Below are 18721 nucleotides of genomic sequence, written 5' to 3'. Positions count from 1 at the left end.
GTATTGCGGGGGATTTGGTTTTATTTTTAAATCTAACCTCCCAAACCCACTGCACTTTTAGCTACTTGGCTAGTTCTCTGGGCTTCAAAATCATTTGGTAACCATGACATAAACCTTTCTTTATATATTTTACCCTCTTAAATTTCTCTTTTTTACCTCTAGCATCTTTACTACTTTGGTGTCAAGAAATTTTGTGAAGAGCTGAGATAGAATTTGAGGTGTATGTTGATCCTGATGACAAGTGGAAATGCACTTTACCATCAATGGAGAGCATTCTTACATGTAGTTTAGGAATATAAAAATAATACCTGTTCATCCAAAGCTTTAGCTACCTTGTGATGTTTATTCTTTTTTTTTTTTTTAAAGGAGTTTATTTCTTTATTTGACAGAGATCACACGTAGGTAAAGAGGCAGGGGGGAGAGAGAGGGGGAGGAAGGAGGCTCCCCGCTGAGCAGAGAGCCTGATGCAGGGCTCAATCCCAGGACCCCAGGACCACGACTGGAGCTGAAGACAGAGGCTTCCCCTGAGCCACCCAAGCACCGTATTCTTTTTTTTTTTTTTTTAAGATTTGATTTATTTGACAGACAGTGATCACAGGTAGGCAGAGAGGCAGGCAGATAAGGAAGGGAATCAGGCTCCCTGCTAAGCAGAGAGCCCTACGTGAGGCTTGATCCCAGGACCCTGGCTGGGATCATGACCTGAACTGAAGGCAGAGGCTTTAACCCACTGAGCCACCCAGGTGCCCCTATGATGTTTATTCTAAAAGTAGAATAAAGCTGAGGACTTCCCAAAATGTGACCAATGGTCTAGGCTATGCTTAACTGAGGATTGCCTTTTCTCTGAACTTCTCTGAAATCTGCTGGCATGATTTCCTAAACACTATTTTTCTTTAACTTTGGTTAGAGAAAATCTGGTAATACACTTCTTTCCTTGGCCTTTATTGGACCCCTCTTTTCACGCTATATTAAAGGCCTCTTTGGCCCTACAAGTGATGTACTGGGCAGAGAAAAAGGGAGATTTGCTACCAAGCCTGATGCATTAGGACTATTCTGGTTGCTGGAAGGCAGCATGGCATGGCATAACACAGGCTTTGGATTCAGATGGGCTAGGGCTTGACTTCTCTGAGGATTGTCTTCCATGTTTTAAATGGAGCATAAAAATAGCTATTACCTGTCAAGATTGTTCTTGGAATTAAATAGGATAGTGAAGGCATAGCACTTGGCACATAGTAGGTGTTTGGCAATATTCTGGATGGAAGGTAAGAGCAGTTTTAGGGATAAATGTTTCCCAGACAAATGGGTTAAAATTCCCTGAAGCTGAGATAAGGCAGTTACAAATCAGAAATTGTAAAAGAATCACTGATAAATGAATTGGCCCTGGCTGGCTTGCTATTCCTTGCTGGCTGCCTGGCTTGTTTCCTACAAGAAGAATGCAGTAACTCCTGACATTCCTTCCTTCCTCCACTGCAACACAAGTTACACAGGTGATGATGAAGTTGTTGATTGATGGGCATCCCATGAGCCCTCAGTTCAGTGCATTGCACACAGTAAGTCAGTACATGTTTGAAGGATGAGAGCAGGAAGCTGCCATAACAGTGTAGCCTGTTTATTCTACCATCCCTCTAGTATTCCAAAGGAGGACGAGGTGGAATGATTAAAGAATGTATGTGTCAATAAATGTATCCATTGGAGTTTGAAGTCAATACAGTGATTGATACATTCTTAATGCAATGATTATTGAGAACCTATCATTTTGTCACCTGCAATATAATATTCCCATCCCTTTTAGGGCAAAGCCATGGGAAAAGTTCTGCCTGTTGTCCCACTTTCTGAATGTCATTTTTAAATCCTGTCTACCTTTTTCCAACCCTCCAGACCGCCCCTCCCACACACAAGTGATTTTCCTCTTCCACAGTTTTGTCTATATCTTTTTGTCTTTCAGGATGTCAGGAGATGGAACCAAGATGCCAAGTGGTGCCTGTGACTCAAGTCAACTACCGTCTACCCCAGAAAGTACTTCTGACCTCTGGAAGCCTAGATTAAACAGCTTTCTCTGACAGCTCTTTCTCCAAAATCCTTGATTCCACTACCATTGGAAACTTGAGAACCATCTCCAACCATCCCCACCCCCAGGTGAGGGGACAAAGGAGAGTTATTGAGAACCTTACAGCTGCCCCCAAGTCCATTTCACCTCATACTTGACTACAAATGTGATCGTGTTTCAATTTTTACTGTGCAAAATAAATCAGGTATACCTGGTCCTCTGTCCAAGGTCTTGTGTAGGAAGCAGCTAAGATTCTAGAGTCAGGCACCTCTTTCTGAAGTGATGCGTAGGTGTATTTGAGGTAAACTCTATTGAAAGCATAATGTGATAGGAGAGTGTAAGACACGGTTTCAAAAGCAAGCATCAGCACTTACTGTTTGACCTTAAGTCACTTAACTTCTCTGACCTTAAATTCTTCCACGTGTAAGATTAAGAGATCTCTAAGGTCCCTCATATGCACTATGACTATGAGGTGATTTAGTTTAAGTGCCCTCTGCAGATTCGTTGCTCCAGCCCCAACGCTATTAAATTCATTTATTCTAACAGCTTGTCGCTATTGTAGCCATTACCGTGTACCATGCACGATTTACATGAACTTAACTTCAACAGTTGGAAGTGTTACTAGTATTATTCCCATTTTATAGCTGAGGAAATTGATGCTTAGAAGAAATTAAATAATCTACCTAAAATTACACAGTGAATGGGAGATAGATCCAGGATTGATACTGTCTGGTTCCAAAGACTGCCCTATCTGTGTTCTTACCTGCCAGTAAAGACTACGTAAAAGAAAACCTGTAGTTCAAAGGAAATGACTAGCTAGTCTTTCCCATCTGTTTTTCTCCCACTCTCATTTCTCAGGAGTTTTCCTGCCGCAGTTCTCAAAGCTGCAGGATAGGTAACTGCTACTTTGGGCTAAAACTTCAGGTTTCGGCATTGCTGGTGTGTGTAACAGTTTAGGTCTTCCGCTCGCCCGGAACCACCCACACAGCTGTTTGTGCTGTGTGGGGCAGACCTCTTCGGAGATCCTGGAGGTGGTCCCAGACTAGAGTGGCAGCTATATGAACCAATAGGCCATGGGTATTGTCGGGCCGGAAGCCAATGAGGAGGAATCCGGTGACGGAGAAACGACTGCAATTTGTTTAAGCATGTAGGCACGGGTCTGAAGGAACATGGGGTTTTATCAGAGGTGGCGGCGGCTCCGGCTCCCAGGCTTGCAAACTTGCGTGCTGCACACGGTGCGTGAGGTACCTAAAAGTTATGAACCGCGTCGCACCCAGCCCTGCTGTGGGTGTAGACTCTAAACCCAGCCTGACATCCCTTACCCCTGCCTTGAGTCGCTGGACCCGGCTACCCTAAGCTCTTAGTTGCAGCCATTTCTCCTAGGGTCGACAGACTGGCGAGCATAGGACTCCCACCCCTGTATGTCGTAGTCCTCTTACAGACTAGGGATTAGGAACCAAGATCACTTCAATATTCTCATCTCCCAGCAGCCCCAGTCCCAGAAAGGAATGATGGGACCCATGTTACCTCCTAACCTCTTTCCTTCCAGGCAGCTGTGCCGACCCCTCCACACTGGTTGACAGAGCGGCTTGGCCTTTTTGAGGAGCTATGGACTGCTCAGGTAAAGAGGTTAGCAAGCATGGCACAGAAGGAGCAGCGGACTATTAAGATATCACTCCCTGGAGGCCAAAAAGTGGATGCTGTGGCATGGAACACAACGCCTTACCAACTAGCCCAGCAGATCAGGTACCAGGCTCATTTTATACCTGCCAGGGTTATCCTTCTTCCTCTGTACTTCGAAGGACTTGAGCAGGAAATGAAAATTCTGCTTGCTTCTATTCCGTCCCTATCAAGATTGCCTTTTCCTGAGGATTCCTTTTTATTTGCATTAGTTTCATAGTGTCTACCCTTCGTTTATTATCCATCGTTTATTGCTCTGGTGACACCTTTCCCCATTTTCATGTTTGGAGTTGTTGAGAGATAAGTCCCTCTCTTCCCCTGTGGATTGTAACCATGTCTTTTTCTTCATCATCACCTCTCCTCTGGCCAAGTTCAACACTGGCAGATACTGCAGTGGCTGCTCAAGTGAATGGAGAACTTTATGATCTGGAGCGGCCCTTGGAGACAGATTCTGATCTCAGGTTTCTAACATTCAGTTCTGCAGAGGGCAAGGCAGTAAGTCTCTTCCTTTTTGGGAACACCATGGCAATTCAGCTAAGGGATATACATATATGTAGAGAGAGAGCTCTAGCTATCTATATATATCTTTATATACTTTTTTCCTTAATTTAAAATTTTTGTTTATTTGAGGGACAGAATGAATGAAAGATAGAGAAGGAGCAAGGGGAGGGACAGAGGGAGAAGCAGACTCCCTGCTGAGCTCCCAGAGAGCTAGACGTGGGGCTCGATCCCAGGGCCCCAGGATCATGACCTGAGCTGAAGGTCAACCAACTGAGGCACCCAGGCACCACTCTATGTGTGTGTGTATTTTTTTTTTTTAAGATTTATTTATTTTAGAGAGGGGGAAGGGGGGGTGGGGAGAGATGGGAAAAGAGAGAGAAACCCAGCAGTCTCCGTTCAGAGCACAGAACCCAACACAGGGCTCCATCTCAGGACCCTGAGATTACAACCTGCACCAAGAATCAGATGCTTAACCAACTGTAACACCCAGGTGTCCCTAAACTAAGGGATATTTAAGTGGGCATATTTCTAGTATTTTGCCTCGGTTTCTCCATTTGCAGCTGGGACAGAGACATAACACACTCTGCTTGTCTTAACTGGACCTGGCTAAGCCAGAAACTTAGGAAACCAAGTCTTTTAAGTAGACATCATTTGTACTAGTAAAAAGGAGAGATCATAAGCTGAAAATAGAAAGGTAATTTGCCAGTTTAGTCCTTGCAACTCTACAGACATACGTTACAAGTTATCTGTAGCATGTATTTTTTAATTCTTTTTTTTGAAGATGATTTATTTATTTACTTATTTGAGAGAGAGAGAGAGATTGAGAGAGAGCATGAGCAGGGGAGAGAGGGAGAAGCATGTTCCCCACCAAGCCAGGAACCGGAGCTGGGGCTCAGTCCCAAGACCCCGGGATTATGACCTGAGCTGAAAGCAGATGCTTAACTGGCTAAGCCACCCAGGTGCCCCTACATTTTTTAATTCTAACTTGACTTGCACAACTGAGCACACAACTGGCCTCCTTCCCACTTTGTCGTCTTCATGTCAGCTTAGGTAAAATAGAGCTCATCTGTTAGGATCCAGAAAAATGGAATTTTGTCACCTATGTATAAAAGGTGATCAAATCCTGGAGGAGGGGTTGCATCACATTAGATTTCTGGAATGGTAAAAAAATAGAACTAAAAGACCAAACAGAGCCCTTAGGAACTACCATCTTAATCTGAAGCCCTAAAAGAGGATGTTGTAAGAGCAACAAAAGAAGCCTGGGCTCCTGCTTCTATGCTCTAGGACTGGGAAGCACTGAGGAGTGGGGCAGGGGGCTACTGTCATCCGTGCATTGCTTATACTAGCCTTTTGTTTTCTATTCAGTTTTTTTTTTTTCTTTTACTATTTAGTGTTCACCTCCAAGGTCAGGTTCCCCATTTTGTGGTAGTTTTTTCTGGAAGAGCCTTACTGGTTTCACACCAGCTTCTCTGAGGAGAGGATCAGAGAGTGAGGGGTTAAAGGAGATGATTATGAACTCCTTTCTTGTGAACCCAGGTGTTCTGGCACTCCAGCACCCATGTCCTGGGGGCAGCAGCTGAACAACTCCTTGGTGCTGTCCTCTGCCGAGGTCCAAGTACAGAATATGGCTTCTACCATGATTTCTTCCTGGGAAAGGAGCGGTAAGTAGTGCAAAGAAAGAGAACGATTCTGGGGTGCTTTCTTTTTTAGATATTTTACCGTATTTTATTTCATTTTTTGACTTTTTGGAGTGTAATTGACAAAGTAATGTATTTTTTTTTTAAGATTTTTAAATTTATTTGACAGACAGATCACAAGTAGTCAGAGAGGCAGGAAGAGAGAGAGAGAGAGGAGGAAGCAGGTTCCCTGCCAAGCAGAGATCCTGACATGGGGCTCAGTCCCAGGACCCTGGGATCATGACCTGAGCCGAAGGCAGAGGCTTTAACCCACTGAGCTACCCAGGCGCCCCCAAAGTAACGTATTTAAAGTGTATAGTGCTTGCTTCGGCAGCAAACACACTAAATTGTACAGTGTAAGAGGTACTGGCTGGCTCAGTCAGAAGAGTATGCTACTCTTCATCTCAGGGTTGTGAGTTCAAGCCCCATGTTGGGTGTAGAAATGACATAATAAATAAACTTTTAAAACTAAAAAAGTGTACAGCCTGGTAATTTGATGTTTATATACACTGTGAAAGGATTCCCACAATTGAATTCATTAACATATTCGTTACCTCAGTTCCTCACTTTGTGTGTGTGTGTGTGTGTGTGTGTGTGTATGAATGCTTAAGATTTGCTCTTACAAATTTCAATATATATACAATGTGGAATTATCAACTATATTCACCATGGTATACGTTAGCTCCTCAAATGTAATTCATTTTATAACTGAGTGTGTACCCTTTCACTGGGGTGGTTTCTGTCCCGTTTCTGGGGTATCAAGCATGTTCAATTTGGAGGAGAAAGTTTGGGGAGGAGCCTCTCCAGGCCTCAACTGTGACATTGGTGATATTGGTGCCATTTTCTCCACTAGTCTGTGCGTTTCCTTTTCTGTCTAATTCTGCTTGAAACTTCTCTAGTCTTTAGGAATTAACTTTTACTTCTTCCTTCATTACTGTTGCTCTAATTTTGTCCATCCATGTTGCCTACATCCAGCTTTTAATTTCATACATAGAGCTTTTCCTCCTGCAGGAAAATTTATACCTGTCTGCCTTTGCCAATAATTCTAGATTCTCTAGAGAGCAGGATTTCACCCCCTAGCCAACAGTTCTGGCACCCAGGTGATGCTTCTCAGCAGATGCAAGCCACCCAATTCTCATCTTTCCAGGACAGTCCGGGGCTCAGAGCTGCCTGCTTTGGAGCGGATTTGCCAGGAACTCACAGCTGCCGCTCAACCTTTCCGGAGGCTAGAGGTGTCTCAGGATCAGCTTCGCCAGCTGTTCAAGGTGGGGTGGAGGTGCACACATTTAGGAGAAAGACCCAGAAACATGAGGGAAAGAGTAGCTCTCTTCCAGGACATCTATGTAGGAATAAAGACTTACCCTCATTCTCCTTCCAGGATAACCCCTTTAAGCTTCGCCTGATTGAGGAGAAAGTGACAGGTCCAATGGCAACAGTATACGGGTGAGAGTTGTCAAAATGAGCGGAAAGGGAGAGGTGGGATGCATCAAAGAAGGCCAGAATTGGGATGAGGGAAAGAAGGTAGAAGGTAATCTGTTGCTCTAGAAAAGGAATAGGAACAGGAAATAATTTTATCTCCCATTGCTCCTGCTCTTCGTAGTACAGTTCTTCACTTTTTTTATTTGTCTGCTGAAGTCCATGAGAGGGAAAACACTAGAAGCTCAAGAATTTGGAAACTACTAATTGGCCTTTTCTTTCTCCCAGGTGTGGCATGCTGGTTGATCTTTGCCGGGGCCCCCACCTTCGGCATACTGGACAGATTGGAGGACTGAAGCTGCTAACGGTCAGTTTTGAGGGCAAGGTTAGGCTGAGATCCCTGTGTTCACTGGGATGAGCAGGGGAATGGGAAGATGATCTCTCCCAGCCCCTTCTCTCCTCTAATAGCTGAGCGGAGAATCCAGAAGGAGAAAGATTTTTAGTTCCTACAAATCCCTTACCTTTTGCAAACATCCTTCCCGGGTCCCAAAGCCAATTCACATTCTGTAGTTGGACTTCAGTGGTAGGGAGATGGAGAGGGAGTGTGTGAACAGGTTGGACAGAGTCACATGAGGAAGGCTTCTGTGGAGAGAGGGTGTATAGAACATCATATGAAGGGTACAGGTAGAATACTATCAGTGAAAGCCATGCCTTTTATGACAATACTGTCCCTGGGCCAGGTGCTTTATTTATTAGTTGGAATCAGGAGCAGGAAGCAAGGGGAGAGGCAGGTATATAGAGCCAAAAGCGCTGGACTGAAAACCTAGCCATTTGTGCTCAGTCCTAGCTCTGCCACCAATGAAGTATGTGGCCTTGGGTAACTCTCCTTACCTGTCTTCCCCACCTATGAAATAAGATTGTTGTAAATTTATATCCTGTCAGTAAATCCACATCACAGAGACAAAGTCAGCTAACATGGGAGAAAGTATTTGAGGAAAAGCTAAAAGTGCTTATAAAACATAGGCTATTTCTTGTTAAATGGCTCAAGAAAAGAGCAAGCAGAGGCATTTGAATTTCATGTGGCCAGGAGTAGAACATAGTGTGGGAGGCTGATAAGTGGATGGATAGACTGACATCTGACCAGAGCTTAAGGTTACTCTGGTGAGCAGTTACTGGGAGAGGAGGGGGTGGTCCTAAGTACAGTGGTGCCTGTGGGAGAATGGGAAGAAAAAGAAGTGGCAGGTTAAAGTTAGGCCTGAGCAGGACACAAGTAGGGATTTGGAGTCTGAGTGTCTCTGAGGCTATAAACATGACAGGAGGTCTGGGAGGATAGTGGTATGCTGGTGGGGGCGCGGGGAACAATGAGCACTAAGAAGGGACACTTGCGGTGCTTAAGCTCAGTATCAGATAAGCATCATCCAAGGAGAGCTTAGGTATCTACAGTCAACCCATCTTCTCTCTGACTCCCTTGTCCTCCCATAGAACTCCTCATCCCTGTGGAGGTCTTCAGGTGCCCCAGAGACACTGCAGCGGGTGTCAGGGATCTCCTTCCCCACAGCAAAGGAGCTGAGGGCCTGGGAAGAATGGAAGGAAGAAGCAGAGTTACGGGACCACCGGCGCATTGGGAAGGTACAGAAATTGGGAGGAGAGGAGTGGGTGTGAAGGAACCTGATGGTGAAGTTGGGAGCAGATTACAAATCCAAGAGATTGAGCAGCTCCCTCGTCCCCACTTTGTCCCATGAGTGACACTGCCATTCCTGCACAGGCACAGGAGCTCTTCTTCTTCCATGAACTGAGTCCTGGGAGCTGCTTCTTCCTGCCTCGAGGGACAAGGGTGTATAACGCACTGGTGGCTTTTATCAAGGTATGGGGGACCCAAATTGAGAGGAAGGAAGACCAGGGAGGAAATCAAGGCCCAGAAGATGCCAAGTGTTAAAAGAGGAGGATTAAACGTAAACATTGTAAAGTGCTGGTGTCCTTTAACAAGGTCCTAGGGTGGGAGTGTGGAGAGAGAACATGGTACTTAACAGATTGTGGCTGAGAGCAGCATGGCTTGAGATCTCAGGAGACTCACATACCTGCCAGCCATCCACCTCTCCCCCAGTCACTCTGACCTTCCACATCTATACTCTTCTCTCCAGGCCGAATATATCCGCCGTGGCTTCTCAGAAGTGAAAACTCCCATGCTGTTTTCTACGAAACTCTGGGAGCTTTCAGGACACTGGGAACATTACCAGGAAGACATGTTTGCCCTGCAGCCCCAAGGCTCTGACAGGCTTGCAAGCTCCCTGAGTGACCACTCTGCTAGCCGTCCCACAGACACACTTGCCCTCAAGCCCATGAACTGCCCTGCACACTGGTGAGTGAGGAGCCAGGAGGCCTGGGTCCTCCCAGGACTGGGGGTGGCAGCCAGGTTGCCCAATATGAAGTAACAGAAAGCGCCTTTTGCAGAGCACTGGGACACCTGATTTGAGTCTTGAATCTACCCTCCGGCTAAGGGAGGTGAATTTGGGGAAACCATACCTCTCTAAGCCTTAGTCTCCTTGTGTAACATCAAGGGTTTGGGTTGCTGTCCAGAGTTCCTCTTTCGCCTCAGTCCCTGTCACAGAGTAGGGGTGTAGTAAATGAGTCCACTGCTGCTATTCCTAAAGAATGTACTTTCAGGGGGCGCCTGGGTGGCTCAGTGGTTGGGCCGCTGCCTTCGGCTCAGGTCATGATCTCAGGGTCCTGGGATGGGGTCCCGCATCGGGCTCTCTGCTCAGCAGGGAGCCTGCTTCCTCCTCTCTCTCTCTCTGCCTGCCTCTCTGCCTACTTGTGATTTCTCTCTGTCAAATAAATAAATAAAATCTTTAAAAAAAAAAAAAAAAAAAAAAAAAAAAAAAAAAAAAAGAATGTACTTTCAGCCATGCAGGGCTCAAATTGTGCTGAGTGGGATGAACAGGGCTCAGCAGGAGGGCATACTAAGGCTGGAGAGGGTGCTAGCTGATGGCACAGAGAAAATAAGCATATTGGGTAGAGGAGCAGTCTGCAGGTTTTCCCTATGGCCCTGACCCTTCCACACCCCATCCTCAGCCTGATGTTCGCTCATCGGCCCAGATCCTGGCGAGAGCTGCCTCTGCGACTGGCCGACTTCGGGGCCCTCCACCGGGCCGAGGCCTCCGGCAGTCTAGGGGGACTGACCCGGCTGCGGTGCTTCCAGCAGGACGATGCTCACATCTTCTGTGCACCAGATCAGGTGGCCCTTGCCTAACTCGCCCGAGCATTTCCGAACCACTTTCCACTCTCCACATGAACTGCCAACACTCCCGACTGCCAGTCTCTCTCTTCATATGCTACAACTCAGTTACATGATACCCCTAACTGTCCTACGTGTTTGCCTTGTGTTTCCCCCCAAACTCCCATCACTCCAGAGCTCTAGGTAGCATATAGCTCACCCACTCAATTTTCTGCCCCCAGCTTGAAGCAGAGATCCGAGGCTGTCTTGATTTCCTCCGTTCTGTCTATGCTGTCCTTGGCTTCTCTTTCCGCCTGGCACTATCCACCCGGCCGTCTGGCTTCCTGGGAGAGCCTTGCCTTTGGGACCAGGCTGAGCAGGTATGTAGGTGAAGAGGCAGATAAACCACTCTCTGGTGGGGGAGGGGAGATGGGAATCAGGGTCCTCCTTAGAGGCATATGCTAAGTGGGTCATTTGTTGGGGACTGGAGAGATCCTTTGCTCGTAAAGTATAAGATGACACAGTCCTCTCTTGTCTCATTCCCTCATAAAGGTCCTTCAGAGGGCCTTGGAAGAATTTGGAGAACCCTGGGACCTCAACCCTGGAGATGGGGCATTCTATGGGCCTAAGGTAGGTTGGGGACCCTGCTAAGAGTTTTATTCATTCATTTATTATTTTGCTTTATTAGGTATTTAATAGACAGGAATATTTTTAAACTTGTGTAGGATGTAAAGAAGAGCAGTACGTCTCCTGCCCCCATGAAGCTTGTGGTCTTGTGAAAGGGATGGGAGGTAAATAGGCATTTGGGGGCCTCTGAATCTGCCCTGTGTAGGTACCAAGGGAGCAGGTCACTCAGGAAGGTCAGGAAAGGTCTCTGCAGGATTCTCTTTCTAACCTGAAAGTTCACTGTTCGCCAAGTACAGAGGAATTCTAGGTGAGAACAGTGCAGGCAGAGGCTGAGGTCAGGGTTCAAACTTGAAGACCAAGTTGGAAGAAGTAGAAGTTAGGGGGAAAAAAGGACCGGAAAGTGTCTGCTGGATTTGGTGAAAAGGTTGTTAGATATTGAAGGACCAGGGTGCCTGTGTGGCTAAGTCGATTAAGAGTCTGCCCCAGCTCAGGTCATGATCTCAGAGTCCTGGGATTGAGCCCCACTTCGGGCTCCCTGCCAAGCAGGGAGCCTGCTTCTCCCTCTCCCTTTGCACATCACCCTGCTTGTGCTCTCTTACTCTCTCTGTCAAATAAATAAAATCTTTAAAAAAGAAAAAAGATATTGAAGGATCATTTTTGGTAAAGTGGAGGCTGGAGTTGGAGTCTGAGCTGAATGAATGAACATAACTCTTTTGAGAATTTTGGCTCTTAAAAAAGTAAAGGAGAGGGCACGTCGGTGGCTTAATTGGTTGAGCGACTGCCTTCAGCTCAGGTCATGATCCCGGGGTCCTGGGATCAAGTCCTGCATTGGGCTCCCAGCTCCGTGGGGAGTCTGCTTCTCCCTCTGACCTACTCCCTTCTCATGCTCTCTCTCACTCTCTTTCTCTCAAATGGATAAATAAAACCTATTAAAAAAAAAAAAAAGTGAAGGAGAGTAGCCAAAGGGGCATGGGTAATCAAAAGAGATTTTGGTGATAAAGGGAGAAATTTGAGAATGTTTAAATGCTCTGATGAAGGAGAGCCTGTTAGGGTCAGGGAGAAATTGAAGTTGTAGAAGGGTTTCAGTAGAGGGAATTTCTTAGGGAGGTTTGAGGGGGTAGGATTGAGAGACCACCTTTGGCATCATATTGGAGGCAGGAAGAGAAGTTGGGGGCACATGCAAGGAAGTCTGTAGATGTGGTGACAGGAAGTTGAGACATCTTTCCATCTCATGTTATCATTATCTGATTTCCCCGTGAGATGGGAGACAGGATCATTTGCTGAGATGGGAGTTGGGCAGAGGAGAGTTTCCAGTGAGGCAGTGAAGATAGGAAGAGGAGAAAGAGAATCCTTGGGAATAGGACACAAAACTGACTAGGGCAGCAAAGGACTGCTGACAGTAGCAAGGCCCCAGTTAAAGTTCAAACAGGGACTAGCATGGTGGCATCAGTTCCCATTTATGCATGGGGTAATGCATGCTAGGTGTGGTATGGGGCATGCGAGGCAGCTCGGGGGGTTTCTGTTGTAGGGCCAAGATGGTGGGAGGCCAGAGTGCCACCAGGCTGGGGTTTGCCTTGGGCATGGGACAGGAGAACAGTGGTAGAAGGGAACCAGGAAGAGTGATCCCAGCTGCATGGGGAAAGAAGGAAAGGTGGCTAGGGAATGGGTTGTGAATGGGAAGGAACCTAGGAACTTACAAGCAATTCGTAGGAATAATTGTCGGAGCCAGAAGACCAAGGACGGTCATCAGAGGAGCGGGGTGTGTGATGTGGTGGTCTGGAGGCGCACAGTTCGGGGCAGTGGCAAGATGAAGGCTGTATCTGTGCATGAGTGCTCATAAAGATCTTGAAGATGATGAAGTCAGGGAATTCAGAGCCCAGGGTGTGGGTGGGTCATTTGTGTCAATGTTGATGTCCCTTAAAGTCATACCTTTACTGAGTAGAAGGAACCACTGCTGGAGTGCCTAGTGAGTGAAGTAGAGTGTGTTATAGCAATGACACATCTCAAAACAGCCTGCCATGTGGGTCGGTAGAAGGTAGGGGGCACATTCAGTAGAAGCTCCTGCTTCTGGTTGCCCTTACATCCTCCCATCTGTCTCCTCCAGATTGATGTGCGCCTCCACGATGCCCTGGGTCGGCCCCATCAGTGCGGGACAATCCAGCTTGACTTCCAGCTGCCCCTGAGATTTGACCTCCAGTACAAGGGGTACAGAGCCTCGCCTGGTCCCCTTTTCCCTTGGCTACCAGCAGAATAGGTGGAGAGCAACTTCCCCTTCTGTCTTTGTCCCTAAAAATGAAACCCGAATCCTCTACACCTTTGCTGGAGCTAAATATTTCTTGGAAACTGGATGGTGCTCTTGGGTGCACATCTTATTGACTCTTCCTCTGTTCCATCTATCCTCCTCTTTCCCTCCAAGGCAGGCGGGAGTCCTGGAGCGTCCAGTCCTCATTCACCGAGCAGTGCTAGGTTCTGTGGAAAGGATATTGGGAGTGCTGGCGGAAAGCTGTGGAGGAAAATGGTGAGAACTCTGGCCCCTGATTTCTGTTCTGGTCCTCAGAGCAGATGGTGCATGCTCCAGGTCCTGGTCTCCTCAGATCGCCTCTTCTGTTTTCCTCTCAGATCAACTCTCCGCAGCCACAGTTGCAGTCAGAGCCAGAGTAAATAGTTTGCCTTCCTCTCCTCTCTCCACCAGGCCATTGTGGCTGTCCCCATTCCAGGTGCTGGTCATCCCTGTGGGAACCGAGCAAGAGGAATATGCCAGGGAGGTGAGGAGAAGCTGGGCAGGGTGCACAGGGGCTGAAGCAGGACTACCTGGAGTCCAGAGCTGATCAGTGGGTAGGAAGGTGTCACATAGTAGAGTGGAAGGGAAATAGTATTTGGAGCCACTGGACTGGGCTCAAATGGCTGCCTGCCTTTATGCTGGAACCACATCTGAGAAATGAGACTTAATTCCTTGCCTCTGGGGATGCCTGGAAATTTAACAAATTAACAAATGTTAAACGCTGACAGTAGAGCACTTGGCACAAAAGGGACCTGGAGAAGTGTTGGTTTCATATTTCCTTTCTAGAGAGAAGTAAAGATGTGGATAGTACCAAAGTCAAGTAGCTAGTTGGGTAGTGCTGTGGCTAGAGCAGGCAGAGTTGGGGAATTGGTGGTAGGCTTGGCTCCAGTGGGAAGGAGACAGAAACTACGGGGGAGATGGGGACCGGCCTCAGTGCAAAGATGAACAAAGAGGGGTTGTCCGCAAGAATCAGAGACCCTTGAGGCAGGGGATGGAGGAACAGATCTGGGGCATGGGGAAGATTGGTATCAGACTAGCTTCTCAGCCTTCAGTCCCTGGCATCAAACCTCTGTCCCTCTGCCCCAGGTACAGCAGAGGCTGCAGGCTGCAGGTCTGGTCTGTGACCTGGATGCTGACTCAGGACTGACCCTCAGCCGGAGAGTCCGCCGGGCTCAGCTTGCCCACTACAATTTTCAGTTCGGTGAGTGACCAGCAGCACAGACCCTCAGAGCCCTGCACTCTCTGCCAGCCTCCCATGCTATTCTTTCCTTTTAAATTTGCTTATTTGCTTATTTGGGTTACTTAGGGTTCATTCATTACCTGAGCTGGATTCAGGATACCTGAGCCATTTGGGCCCTGGGTTCCTTTTACCCCCTGACAATCAGTTCTCACCCTCAGAATAATTTCCTTTTTCTTCTTTTAAAAAATATTTTATTTATTTATTTGACAGCGAGATAGAGAGCACAAGTGGGCAGAGCAGCAGGCAGAAGGAGAGGAGAAACAGGCTCTCCACTGAGCAGGGACCCTGCCTCAGGGCTCGATCCCAGGACCCTGGAATCTGACCTGAGCTGAAGGCAGACCAACACCTAGTACAATATAATATTCTCAACAGAACAAAAAAAGTACAAAATCATAGACACTTGAGAAAACATTTGGTGAGATTTAGATTATTACAATGTATGGTGGAAAGTGAGTACCTTCAAGACTAGGTCTGGTTTTGTGTGTAGCCAGCCAGTGTTTGAATTTTACCCGATGGGCCCATATTTTCAGACATCTCCACTAAAGTTCCCCTTGAGACTGAGTGGGACAGTTTGAACCACATTGGCTCTGGGGATGTTGCCCAAGGCTCACTGTATTTTGATGCAAATACACTATTTCTTTTTGGACTCAATTTTATCCTTATAATTTTTGTATGTTTTACCATTTATTTCTAATTATATGCATAGTAACTCTAACATTAATTTCTTTATTTTTTTAATTAAATTTATTTATTTTCAGCATAACAGTATTCATTATTTTTTCACCACACCCAGTGCTCCATGCAGTCCGTGCCCTCCATAATACCCACCACCTGGTACCCCAACCTCCCACCCAATTTCTTTATTTTTTAAATTAAATGAAAAAATTTTTAATTGACATATATTTGACACAATATTATATTAATAGTTGACACAATGTTACATTAATTTCAGGTGTACAGCATAGTGATTGGACACTTCTGTATATTACTCAGTGCTTATCACAATAAATGTAGCTACCATTTGTCACCATACAATGTTACTACAATAATGACATAGTGATAATGACATATGGGGCACCTGGCTGGCTCATTTAGTAGAACATGTGACTCTTGATCTCAGGGTTGTGAGCTCAAGCCCCAAGTTGGGTATAAAGCTTACTTTAAAAAAAAAAAATGTGAAATCATATGGTTTTTGTCTTTCTCTGACTAACTTCACTTAGCATAGTATCCTTTGGGTCCATCTATTTTGTCACACAATCTCACCCCTCCTTTTTTTTTTTTTTTTTGGCTGAGTAATATTCTGTTGTGTGTATATGTATTTGTGTTTACCCCCCCCACATCTTTATCCATGTATCTGTTAATGGACACTTTTGTTGCTTCCATATATTGGCTATTGCTAATAATGCTACAGTAAACGTAGGGGTACATACATTTTTTTGAATTAGTGTTTTCTTTTAGCCAGGAGTTGGGGAGGTGGTAAATACCATGCAGTACCAATACTAGATATCTTATGGTATTTCTTTTTCTATTTTTATTTATTTATTTATTTTAAAGATTTTATTTATTTGACAGAGAGATCGATCACAAATAGGCAGAGAGGCAGGCAGAGAGAGAGAGAAGAAAGCAGGCTCCCTGTTGACCAGAGAGCCCAATGTGGGACTGGATCCCAGGATCCCGAGATCATGACCCGAGCCAAAGGCAGAGGCCCAACCCACTGAGCCACACAGGTACCCGGTATTTCTTTTTTTTTTTTTTTAATTTTTTGAGGAACCTCCATCCTGTTTTCTACAGTGGCTGCACCAGCTTGCATTCCCACCAACAGTGAACAAAAGTCCCTTTTCCTCCCCGCCCCTGCCAAAACTTGTTATTTCTTGTCTCCTTGATACTAGCCATTCTGACTGGTATGAGATGATATCTCATTGTGGTTTTGTTTTGCATTTCCCTGATGATTAGTGTTGTTAAGCATCTTTTTATGTGCCTGGTGGCCATCTCTATGTCATCTTTGGGAAAATGTCTATTTAGGCCTTTTACCTAGTTTCAAGTATGACCGTTTGGTGGTTTTTTGGTGTTTTGTTTTTTTTTTTTAAGATTTTATTTATTTGACAGACAGAGATCACACGTAGGAAGAGAAGCACACGGAGAGAGAGAGGAGGAAGCAGACTCCCCAGTGAGCGGAAAGCTCGATGCGGGGCTCGATCCCAGGACCCCGAGATCATGACCTGAGCCGAAGGCAGAGGCTTAACCCACTGAGCCACCCAGGCGCCCCAGTTTTTTGGTTTTTTGTTTTGTTTTGTTTTTTGGTGTTGAATTGTATGAGTTCTTTATATGTTCTGTATATTAACCCCTTACCAGATATAGTGTTTGTGAATATCTTCTTCCATTCAGTAGGATGCCTTTCCAGTGTATTGACAGTTCCTTTGCTGTGCAAGAGCTTTTTAGTTTGATGTGGTCCCAGTAATTTATTTTTGCTTTTGTTTCCCCTACCTGGGAAGACATCCAGAATAACATTGCTAAAGCCAATGTCCAAGATATTATCACCTATGTTTTCTTCTAGGAATTTTATGGTTTCAGGAAAACGGTTTTCTTCTGACCCTCCTCCAAGCTGTTGGTGTCTGTTAGGTTAATTAACCAAAGGAGCATTAGAGAGAAAGGGACAGGAAGGACTAATAAGGTGTTAATTAGTTAGCTTTGTTTATTCTAGACCCAGATGGAGTCAGCCCTAAGGGATGATGATAAAGAACTTAAGGAGAAGAGTCAGGCCACCTTGTTCCTTCTTTCATTTCTCCACTCGGAGCTCTGTCTTGAAGACAAGGAGCAGAAACTCCTCTTATCAGATCACTCAGCTTTCTTGGCTTTTTGTTTGTTTGTTTGTTTTTGGTTTTTTTAGATTTTATTTATTTATTTGAAGGACAGTGATCACAAGTAGGCAGAAAGGCAGGCAGAGAGAGAGGAAGGGAAGCAGGTTCCCTGCTGAGCAGACAGCCCTATGCGGGGCTTGATCCCAGAACCCTGGGATCATGACCTGAGCCGAAGGCAGAGGCTTTAACCCACTGAGCCACCCAGGCACCCCTCAGCTTTCTTGTTTTATACACCTACTCGCCCAGTGGCACTTAGAGCAAGTTGCCCCATGACCCCCTGGGCTTGCCTGTGAGTCTTGCCTGTCACCCTTCCCTCTCTTTAATGTGGGGGGGCATACACACACAGTTTCTCTCTGGGTCTGCTGCTTGCTCTGTTTGTCTCTCTCTGGCTGACCCTACTATCTCCGACCCCTAGGCTCCTGACTGGAAGTGATAAGGCATGGAGGGCATGTCTGGAACATTTCCTTATCTCGTCAGGATGATCAGGGGAACTGGAGAGCAAGAGACAGCTAAATATACCCTTTTCCTGAACTATATCTGGGCTGTGCTCTCACCCTTTTTAAAGATTGGGGTCTCTTGAATTTTTGCCTATCCCATGTGGGTAAGTGTGCCCTGACAGTCGCAAACCTCCTCTCTTCCTGCAGTGGTTGGCCAGAAAGAGCAGAGTGAGAGAGCAGTGAACATTCGGACTCGAGATAACCGCCGACTCGGGGAGTGGGACTTGACTGAGGCTGTGCAGCGGCTGCTGGAGCTCCAGAACACCAGGGTCGCAGATGCTGAGGCAGTGTTCTGAGCTTTTGTGTACAGATATGGCAGGAGCTGCCGGCTTCCCTTCACGTGGGGAGACCTTGACCTAACTGCCAGAGTCTGGAGGCCCCCAGACCGATCAGAATTCATGTGGAGGCACAAGTTTGCTCTCCTGGAAAGATATTTGATCTGGGGGAAGCTCAGCTGTTTGGATGTGAGGAGCAAGAAAGTATAAAGAATAAACTTGAAGCTCTTGGGTATGTGTCTTCATCTTCATCTCTAACTCCTGAGAGGGGAATAAAAGGGAATTGGATTCTGTCTCCGTCTCATTTGTCCCAGGGCACTGGGGAAACAGAAAGGGGGCAGCCCTGGCCTCTCACTGGTAGGGGAGCTCCTGGGGTAGCTGTCCTGTCCCCCACCCTGGACTCTTTAGTTCT

At 46.2% G+C, this 18721-nt stretch overlaps 1 protein-coding gene across 6 annotated transcripts; it reads left to right on the top strand.

The window, feature by feature from the left end:
• Window positions 1-3140: 3140 nt before the first annotated feature.
• Window positions 3141-18602, top strand: TARS2 (threonyl-tRNA synthetase 2, mitochondrial). Of its 6 annotated transcripts, XM_059137498.1 has the most exons (19): window positions 3146-3288; window positions 3594-3790; window positions 4096-4219; window positions 5762-5886; window positions 7049-7166; window positions 7280-7344; window positions 7606-7684; window positions 8800-8946; window positions 9083-9181; window positions 9459-9676; window positions 10390-10552; window positions 10774-10911; window positions 11084-11161; window positions 13263-13363; window positions 13575-13676; window positions 13851-13923; window positions 14526-14640; window positions 16252-16406; window positions 18182-18317. In XM_059137498.1, the coding sequence occupies exons 1-18, from the start codon at window positions 3214-3216 to the stop codon at window positions 16395-16397; spliced, it is 2163 nt and encodes a 720-aa protein (XP_058993481.1). In that variant the 5' UTR covers window positions 3146-3213; the 3' UTR covers window positions 16398-16406; window positions 18182-18317. The 6 variants fall into 6 exon arrangements, 4 of the variants coding, with proteins under 4 accessions (XP_058993482.1, XP_058993481.1, XP_058993483.1 ...); XM_059137499.1 differs by lacking the exon at window positions 16252-16406 and having other exon boundaries at window positions 3141-3279; window positions 18182-18602; XM_059137497.1 differs by lacking the exon at window positions 16252-16406 and having other exon boundaries at window positions 3147-3288; window positions 18182-18602.
• The last annotated feature ends 119 nt before the right edge of the window (window positions 18603-18721 follow it).

Source organism: Mustela lutreola, chromosome 10, assembly GCF_030435805.1.
Source record: "Mustela lutreola isolate mMusLut2 chromosome 10, mMusLut2.pri, whole genome shotgun sequence".
Taxonomy (NCBI): Eukaryota; Metazoa; Chordata; class Mammalia; order Carnivora; family Mustelidae; genus Mustela; species Mustela lutreola.
This window is presented reverse-complemented; position numbering and strand designations above follow the sequence as displayed.